This window comes from Diadema antillarum, unplaced genomic scaffold (genome assembly GCF_040938485.1).
Source record: "Diadema antillarum isolate AM-2024a unplaced genomic scaffold, OU_Dant_1.0 seq00000910_RagTag, whole genome shotgun sequence".
Lineage (NCBI taxonomy): Eukaryota > Metazoa > Echinodermata > Echinoidea > Diadematoida > Diadematidae > Diadema > Diadema antillarum.
In genome coordinates this window covers 1,336,159-1,346,165 of record NW_027271766.1, presented here as the reverse complement: position 1 = coordinate 1,346,165, position 10,007 = coordinate 1,336,159, and the positions used below count along the sequence as shown (strand labels likewise).

Genomic DNA, 10,007 nt, shown 5'->3' with positions numbered 1-10,007 from the left:
ATGAACTGCTTTTGGACAAATTTTTCAAGAATTTTTGCAACGTGAGAGACAACCGAAATTGGTCTGTAATTTGACAAAACTTCTTTATCTCCATTCCCTTTGTAGATAGGGGTGACACGGGAGAATTTCCAATCTTCAAATACAAGTCCAGTCTTTAACGAACCATTGAAAATACCAGTCAAAGTTTTAGATATATATAATGCGGCAATATTCAAAAGTTTACTATCTATATCTAAAATATCTAAATTACTGTCTTTGGGCAGTTCACGTAAAATCTTTAGTACATCATCCTCTTGTATATCAGAGAATCTAAATTCGTAAAGACATTTCGGGTTTTTCCAACATAATGATGCATTATCAAAAGAATTAAAAATTTTCTGCCCAACATTTACAAAAAAATCATTCAATTTATCAGGACTTATTTCATTATGAACACTATTAAGATACTTCGAATTACCCGTGGCTCTATGTAATTCCTTCCAAAGTTTCTTAGGGTTGTTTTTATACTTTTCAGAAACTGATGCTAAATACACTTTCTTTGATTTACGAATTGCATCAGTGACAATGTTTCTTTGTTTCCGATATTCATTCAAAGAAGTAGCACATGTAGCCTTGCGTTTAAGGTAATCTCTCTTATACATCATACCTATAATTTCTGATGTTATCCATGGATTATATCTATTCTTTATTCGAATATGTTTAATTGGTGCATGTTTATCACATATTTTCAGAAATGCATTTATCCAATTTTGCCAAATATCATCACAAATAATTTGAGATGAGAAACCTTGATGATTTGTCAAAACATCACAGTTACATATATCATTGACAAAATCATCACAGTTAAATTCACTGTAATCTCTGAAACGGGCCAATTTATGGCCTGAGTTTCTAGCCGACCACTTAACACACGTGAAAATCATGTAATGATCACTTAGCGAGATCTGTGCAACATCAGTTATAATATGGCTCTCGGGTATTGTAGTAAGTATAAGGTCAATACACGTAGAAGAGGAGGCGGTAACGCGTGTTGGCTTGTGGACAAGCTGATGTAAAGAGAAAAGACATTCTAATGCATGAATTGGTGAGTTATTTCCACCACTATAATCAACATTAAAATCACCCAGAATAATAAATTCCTTGTTATCCATTAATAATTTCTCAAACATACTGGTACATATCTCAAAAAACTCATTTCCAGCATTAGGGGGACGGTATATACAACTTACCAATAAATTCATTTTCTTACATTTCAGTTCAATTAATACTGACTCAATATCATATTCCTCAATAAAATCACTTTTATCGGTTGTAGTTAAAGAACTTCTCACATATAAACAAACACCTCCTCCTCTTTTACACACACGATCCTTTCTTATAATATCATAACCCTCTATCAGAATCTCATGATCTCCAATTTGTTCATGGAGCCACGTTTCAGAAATGCACAAAATATCAAAATTAAATGTAATCAAAATATACCGAATTTCATCTATTTTAGGCAGGAGGCTACAGACATTAATATGTGCTACTTTCAATCCGGTAAAATTTTCCAGTTGAGTACTAATCAAATAATTTGCTTTAATCTCACGACTTATACTGGGGAGCGAGTTGACATTGGGGTGACGTATTTTCAGCCCACATAAATCTGTATTTGGAATGTGACCATCTACTAGGTGTTCATATACTTGTCCATCGGAGTTCAGTGGTTGGGGTTCAGCAGCCTTTTGGCGGTCTCCAGACTGTCCATCCAATCGCGAGGGAATACCCTCCCTTTCGGTCTCCGACGGAATTTCTGATGATGGTGCTGCCAAAAACTCGGCGATGACTCATCGGTGATACGCGTTGTGTTTCCGCGAATGTGTGCTATGTAGTTTATAGTGAGAGCACGAATGCCGAAGCCATTTAGATGTACGCCATCTACCGACAGGTGTGAGCGAGGGTCGATGTTGCTGTTGTCGATGAATGACCAGCCGTGCTTATTGGCTAGAAGTTTGAGACCTCTGTTTACATCTTCCACTTTGCTGAATTCCTTCGTTGTTTCATTTGCGCGATGTATGATCGATGAGAGTGTGATGGCAGAAGCACTAGTTTCCTCGACTATCTGGTCAGCCAGAGATGCTAATTTGACAATCACCTCGTTGTCATCGTCATGGGGTAGATTATTCGTCCCCAGATGGAGGAGTATTTCATCAGGCTGATGTTGATTGGCCGCTGCACATGTTGCCTCAAATGCATCCTCTATCCGCGCACCAGGGAGGGATTTGCTAGCAACTCGTCGTCGCTTTGATAATCTCGAAGGTACTATCTTTTTTGTCATTGAGTCACCAATGATTAGAAGAGAGGCTCCTTCTGAAGTCACAGATTGGGGTGTGATTAGCGAGGCATGTTGTACTTTGTGTTTGTCACGGTAAGCTCTCAGTTGTTCGTCAGCACTAGGATATTGGGCAGATGTTTGATGCTCCCCCGTTGAAGTAGTAAGGCCATTGATTCTCTCGGTTACATGCCGGTCACTTTCATTGTTTTGTGGAGTTAGTGCATTGACGAGCACCCGAAGATCATTCACTTCTTTCGAGAGGTGTTTGACTTGGAGTGATAAATTCTGGAGACACATTGAAGAATCCACGGGGCTATGGTCATTGTCATGGGCGTTGGGACTGTCAGACATGACAATAGGGCTAGCAGGTGTGGCAGTATTGCTGATCCGATTTGGGGAGGTTGACGGGTCGCCCTGAATAGATGTATCTAATAGCGTATTGTCGAAAAGAATTCCATTGGAAGTGACCCTGCTGAAATGGTGGCGGCCATTTTGGATGGCAATACTGCTGTAATGTCTAGCTATTTCCACGTTTAGATTTGCATATATCATTTTCAGTTCTCCAGTTAGATACTCTATCTGCTCCTCTTCCAGAGCTGCATCCCCAATGTCATGTTTCAGGAGATGATGTAACACAGTGTATATGCTATCATTGGTAATATGTTTCGGGAGCTTACAACGGAAGTCTTCAGTTCCGGGTTTTCCATAGAAAGTGTTAGTTTTCAAAGAATGTTTGCGTTTTGATTTCGCCATGGTATTTCACAGTGGGATAATATCAATGATGATATCAAAGATGAGATGGTACGGGTAGTCTCATACAATAAGCCAACCTCACCTCGCCAACGGGAAACTCACCCCTGGGTGTTCTTGACGATGCTTTGCTGCAACATAACGTAGTGAAGCATATGGGACTAAGCTGATGAGCACTTCAGTCACATCCAGATCTCGATTTACAACGACCGTGTTTTCCCAGCAAATTTCACATTGATGCGTTTTGATTATTGGTCCTTTTGGTTCCACCATGCACCATTGTTCCTTTCGTGGTTGTATCTCCAGTTTTGTATTTTGATTCTTGCGAGAAATTGGGTGCATTTGCAGGAGGATCGTGTGGTCACTAAAGCTAAACAAAGTTTTTTTTAACATTTGGATCGATTCCAACAAATATCAAATCAACACCATGTGGTGTCATTTTTTAATTAACACCAGTACAGTGTCAAAATAACACCAGGTACAGTGTCAAATTAACACCACGAAGTGTCAGGTGAACACTTTTCAACACCATCACAGTGCATTTTCTACACCTGTGGGTGTGGTCCTCTATTGAAGTTTGATCGGTTTTAGATTTAACACCCGTGGTGTTAAATCTAACACCGATGTTTTTACAGTGTGTAAAGTGTTGGGTAGTATTTTGATTAGCGCAAGACTATTAATGATAACTTCTTTTTTTATTCGAAGCATAACGCCGCAGCTTCTGTTTCAGTCCATTATGTTCAGAACCCAATGTATATCCATAAACCCCCTTTCGTTTGTGAATACAATTTCAATTTCAATATCAGTTTCGATAGATTGTGTACAAGTGTAGTTATTCAGATTACGAATGGTTTCTACTTACTACACACTATAAGGAAAATAATCGTTCTTGTTTGAATTTGTTGATTCGTCTTTGCTTATCATTAATTTATCGTTCTCGCTGGAATCATTGTAATTTTCACTTTTTAAATTCTAATAGTAATGTTAACACTTACTGCCGATATCATCATATCTTTCCAGGGATCTATCACACACAAACCTGGAAATAATCTCTGCCGAAGTGTTCAAGAATCTACGCAATCTTAGAACACTGTGAGTGTAAGCATTTCCGTTATCTACCACGACCAACAAAAGAAATCATATATGTGTTTGTCCAATTCACTTTTTTTTTTCAAGTGAAGCTTCCTGCTCCCAAGAGGTTTCAATTTCCTGTTCTTATCTGTCTCAATAGGGACACAGAAATATAATTCTGTGCTGAGCATCTCCTATGAATTGAGTACCCAGCCTCTTGAAACCCCTTGAGTTTTTTTCTTAATCATGTCAATAATCACCCGAGTCAAGTAATAAATGAAGTGCTGATGACGTTACCGCTCACTTGCATAATGGTGCCACATCTAAAAAAAATACCCGAACAAACACGAAATAACCTCTGTATGGGATGTGTAATAAACGGTAAAGGTTAAAAGAAATACAAACAGGAGTCACATACATCCTCACAAGGCAATTAACACTTTTTACTGATGTCATGATATTCGATTACCTTTAAGAATTTCAATCTGATTGTAGACGGCTCAAGACTCGTCAGAAACAATATGCAATATCAGGAAAAGTGTCGTTGAGGTGTGATTTTCTTGACAACTTTACCATTTTCTTCAACAATGTAGGAACTTGTCAGGGAATACTCTACTTTCACTAGATGCGTCGGTGTTTCTCGCCCTCCAGAATATACACACATTGTAAGTGATAATATAAAGCATCCGCATTCTACTTTACACTCTGTAATACATGTTGGATTAAGTGGCATCGCTCTGTAATGTACTCCATTAACTTTCTTTTTTTTTTCTCATCTATCTCTAAGTTATTCTACTTGCTTTTTTCATTGAAATTGTGTTTGGTGAATGATAAAAAAACAGGAACATGGAAGACCAACAGTAACTAAAGGTAAAAGTATCATTATTCCTTTCTTGGTGCAGGATGGGCTAAACGCCGTATTATGATTACAGATTTTTTTTTTTTAATTTTGTATGCATTTGTGTCTCATGCTACGGAAATAAAAACATACCTGTGGACCCTCCAATCTGCCCAAACCATACACTAATATATACGGACACATCCACACACACACACACACACACACACAAACACAAACACAAACACGAACACGCACTTATTACTACAGTATGTACATTCACATTTTGCATGTACACATAGCCGATATGCATAAGGTATAATGCGAAACAACAGTCGAATATAAAATGAAAATAAAAATACAAAATAACTTCTTAGTAGTCATCGTTTTTGATAGTGACTGCATCAAAAAGGATTCTTAATCTTGCAGAAATCTTAATGGATGCATTGGATGAAATCAGATGGGTTGTTCACTGTAGTGAATTTTGAAGTTGCGACTCGCTGCTGTATTAGTGGGAGCGCCGAGGTATATTGGAGAAGGATGTGGATTTGTGAGTAGACGATCTGTGATTCGAATCCTGCCCTATGCGTTTATTCTTGGATCCACAATGTCCCTCTTCCCCTAGTGGGTAGAGATAATGATAATGACAGGGCCCTCTGGAGGATTTGTGGGGGGCACTGTGGCATAGTGGATAAGACTCTTGACTTTCAGTCCGGGGACAGAAGTTCGAATCCCGTTCAGTGCTTACGTCCTATAGGACAAGCTATTTTACCCACCACGACCCCCCTCTCGACCCAGCTGTACAATAGGTATCTGGCAATGCTATGGTAATAACAATGGCAAGGCACTCTGGTAGAGCAGTGGCAATTGAGTCACAGTGAAGACACTACCCTGGATAAAGAAGACCGCACTATTTTTGATATCATTATTACCATTACTACTATACTGCTTACTACTACTACTACTACTACTACTACTACTACTACTATTAACCTCATTATTTTAAGGAGTAGTGTTATCACCTTACAAGCACCCTGGATGGTTAAGTCAAAATATTATCTTTATGAATATGATATCCAGGGATATAAGGGAAACGAACACCAAGTCAGCTGAGGCAGGGGTTTCCGAAGCGTTTACAGGTCTTCACGCCATCACCTCGCTGTAAGTATCCCACTGGCACTTTATGAGTCATGTGGTATTAAGTAAAGACATGGAGACTTCAGTAGCATTGTATTGCGTATATAACCCGTATCTTATCAACAGGTACCGGTATATGATATCATCTTCGAATATTCGGGACTGCTTCTTTAAAATTACAAACTTGTGCAGGTAATTACGTTTAATGACAATATTCATTTAATGGCCAAGCAATATATTTGATATGTCAGTGTATTCAGAGGAGCCAAATAATAAGAGTATGCTATCAGTAAGAACTGCTTATAATTTCATTTCTCTTTTTTTTTCAAGATTGACTTCTTAAATCATGTGGATACTGTCAGTAACTGTATTCTGTTTTACCTTTGATAAGCGTTACTTCAAATGTAATCGAGTGAAATCGCGTCATGGACCACATTATTTCACGTGCTCAGTCTGCTTTGTTATGGTTTAGATTCAATGATGCTGCATGTACACAGAGAAATTGAATTTTCAGTTGGTACCCATCCTTAAGAGCAAAAAACCTTTGACTTATTTATTGATATATCATATCTTTGTAAATTCTTTCTCCATCCTTTAATCATTGCCTTATGTATTGTTATAGGTACACGAGCACGTATGGATTCTGTTGCTTGTTACCGGACGACGCGAAGTGTTTCGCCAATACTGACCAATTTTCATCGTGTCAGGATCTTCTGGAGGACATCTCCTTGCGTTCCTTCATGTGGCTCCTTGGTCTCAGTGCATTGATAGGAAATGCTCTATCCATCGTCTCGCGCATTAAAGAAAGTCATCGACCAGATCAGAACTCAATTCAGGTGATGTTTATTACGAACTTGGCCCTCTCCGACTTATTCATGGGAATGTACATGATTACTATCGCTGCGGCTGATTCGTTCTATCGAGGCAGATACGCGCAACACGCCGAGGAGTGGACCAATAGCATCATCTGTAAAGCGGCGGGGTTGCTGTCGGTACTCTCTAGCGAAGCGTCCGTACTTCTTGTCATGTTGATTAGTGTCGATAGATTCCTCTCGGTCGTCTTTCCCTTCGAGACGAGACTGCACCTCAAAGCGACGTCCGCCCGCATCCTCACCATCTCCGCCTGGTCTTTTTCGCTCCTACTGAGTCTCGTTCCAGCCTTACCAGTCCCGTACTTCGACGGGTTCTACGGCAAATCTAGCGTTTGTCTTGCCCTGCCGCTGACAAGCAACCGTGCGGCAGGATGGGAATACTCGATCGCAGTCTTCATAGGCACCAACTTTATCTGCTTCATGTTAACATTCTTCTGTTATTTCGCCATCTACATCAGCGTCCGGAGGTCGCACAGGAGGGTTAAAGATATGGGGTACAGCGCTCAAATTTTCCAATTTTCTTTGTAGTTATAAACTCTGAAAATTTCCTTATTACATATCCTGCATTTTCTACATTTACTTCCTACATCCATCCACTTTGTTTAGTTTATTCAACTAAGCAATTTAAAACATGTTTTCTACCTTAAAAAAAGGAGAAAAGAATGGACAAACAGGCACATGCCCTTACTAAATGAAGATCTTAGTCCAAAAATCATAGCATTCAAAATGGATGTTGAATTCTCACAAAAGATAATTCATCAACATGCCGTACATGAAACAGGTTACATGAAACAAACTATAATCAGTAACTTAAACTGATTGAACTACATAAGAATAGAATAAAACAACACATTTGAACTTTTAACAGAACTCACGAGTGCTGTCGAGAATAAAAACTGTCATCAGTGAACGCCAACATAAACGTGGAACGTAATATCAATAAGAGACCGTCACTCATAAAACCCCTATTTCTTTTTCTTTCGTTCTTTTTTCTATTCACAGCGCCGTAAACACTCAGATGATGAAGGAACAGATAGTGATGACGACAAAGATGGCTCTCGTGGTCGGTACGGACTTCGCCTGTTGGATGCCTATCATCATCATGGGTATCCTAGCCAGCTCCAACGTGGTTGAGATCCCTGCTGATATCTACGCCTGGACAGCGGTGTTCATCCTGCCACTAAACTCGGCTCTGAACCCTTACTTGTACACACTGTCCGCTGTTCTTCAGAGACGCCGAAAGAGCAAGATCGGTAATTCATCTGATGAAAAAGATAATAGACAGTTTCTGATTCAAATTCATGAAATTCTTCCGTAGAGGTGTATTTATTGCAACTGAGGGACTTGTTGCCCTACATCGACGTGAATAAGCACTGAATTGATCAGTGATCAATTCAGTGCTTATTTACGTCAATGTAGGGCAATTTGTCAATCTGTTGCAACAAGTTTCTTGACTGCAAGTGTCTCGCATGGATCTTTACTTTGCTTTACTAAAACAATTAGACAGGTGTACACAATCTATCCTAGTCAGATACCACAAAAATATCCAATAGATATGCCTGCCCTGAATAAGTACTATATTGTACTATACTATACTATACTATACTATACTAATTACACTAAACTGTATTTCCATATACGTTACTATAATTTTGATTATTATCATTCATATCGTATTTAAACGTTCAGAACATGAATGACCAACATAGCCCCCTTCTGATTATCATGTCCGTTTAACAGAGTCACTTACAATGAATATGACACAATTCACGGTCGTTGGTAGAAAAAGGGTCATCAACCGAGTGGAGGAACGGCTTCGGAACAACTGCATCATTTCGTCTACAATGCTTTCGGACGACCCGAGTATTGAGCCAATCATAGCTTACGCTGACCGTTGCGGCGGTCATCTCAGTCCAGGGGAAGAACGTTTGCTCACGCGCGATCTCCGCAAGGCCCAAAGCTACCTGAAGGCTGTCAAAGTTTGTGACTCCTCAGTCACTGCTGGTAATATTGCGATCAAGAAGGTGAGTGATTCAAACGTGAACAATTTTATTGGCATAAGTTATACCAAATGCGTTAGCGTTCATTCTTATGCAAACAATTCTATTTAAAGTAAAGCTGAAACTGTCATCCAGTTACAACATTTGCTGACACTGGGAACAGAATGAGAATTTGTCCCCCCAGTCGTGTCATAAGCAATCGGCTTAGCTGTCAATAGAGGAATTCGATATACTGAACCTTGTTCTTGTTCCCTTCCCGTCTAATGACTGACATAAAAGTATATGTATGCATTTTCTCCTCGCAACGCATATTTTATGATCTCCACATGGCCGGCGTCATGTTTTTATAAAAAAAAAGGGGGGGGGGCACTTCAGACTTCTGGTGCCACTTCCGGGTTTCATCAGCTAACAAGCAAAAAAAAAAAAAAAAAAAAAAAGAGAAGAAGAAAAATACAAGGCCTTTAACCTTCAGCACAACTTCTGTACTTCTGTAGGGTGTCACTTCCGGGTTTCTACAGCTAACAAGCAAAAAAAGATAATAATTAAAAATAATGATAATAAAAAATACCAGAGAACAAAAAAAGGTTTTCAACGCAACAAAACAGAGCCTTACCACACTCACACTTCAAGTTCTCTATTTCTTTCTAGTGCCACTTTGATACGCACTAACGGGGTTAAAAAAATTGGGGGGGGGGGGAGCAAAGTGGTGACACCTTATGTGTTCCATTGTATGGTGCAAAAAAAGTGGTTCCGCCGTCCATGCTCCATACGACGCCTCAACACCATCATTTTGCTGATGTTTGTGTTCATTGTCGCTCACTAACGATGTCTACCAGTATACCGTCTTTCATTTCTGTCTTTATCTATAACAGAATGCTGAGGGCGCTATTTGTCAGGCATTCTTCGTGGTCTCAAACCCCAGTGACAATATGCTGTTGTTTGGTGTTGGATCAACCGGCGTTTTGAATGCACTGACAACGCTTTTGAATCGGGTCGACACTTCTGACAAGTCTGACCTTTGA

At 39.4% G+C, this 10,007-nt stretch overlaps 1 protein-coding gene across 1 annotated transcript; it reads left to right on the top strand.

The window, feature by feature from the left end:
* Nucleotides 1-6,045: 6,045 nt before the first annotated feature.
* Nucleotides 6,046-10,007, top strand: LOC139741196 (G-protein coupled receptor GRL101-like). The gene is made up of 5 exons (XM_071651787.1): nucleotides 6,046-6,137; nucleotides 6,736-7,479; nucleotides 7,988-8,238; nucleotides 8,726-9,009; nucleotides 9,858-10,007. The coding sequence occupies exons 1-5, from the start codon at nucleotides 6,046-6,048 to the stop codon at nucleotides 10,005-10,007; spliced, it is 1,521 nt and encodes a 506-aa protein (XP_071507888.1).

Bases quoted from the DNA above. Each gene is read 5' to 3' on its own strand.
- LOC139741196 (XM_071651787.1), top strand. From the start codon at position 6,046: ATGATATCCAGGGATATAAGGGAAACGAACACCAAGTCAGCTGAGGCA. The intron at 6,138-6,735 runs GTAAGTATCCCA...GTATTGTTATAG, and splicing joins CTTCACGCCATCACCTCGCT to GTACACGAGCACGTATGGAT. The intron at 7,480-7,987 runs GTACAGCGCTCA...TTCTATTCACAG, and splicing joins AGGAGGGTTAAAGATATGGG to CGCCGTAAACACTCAGATGA.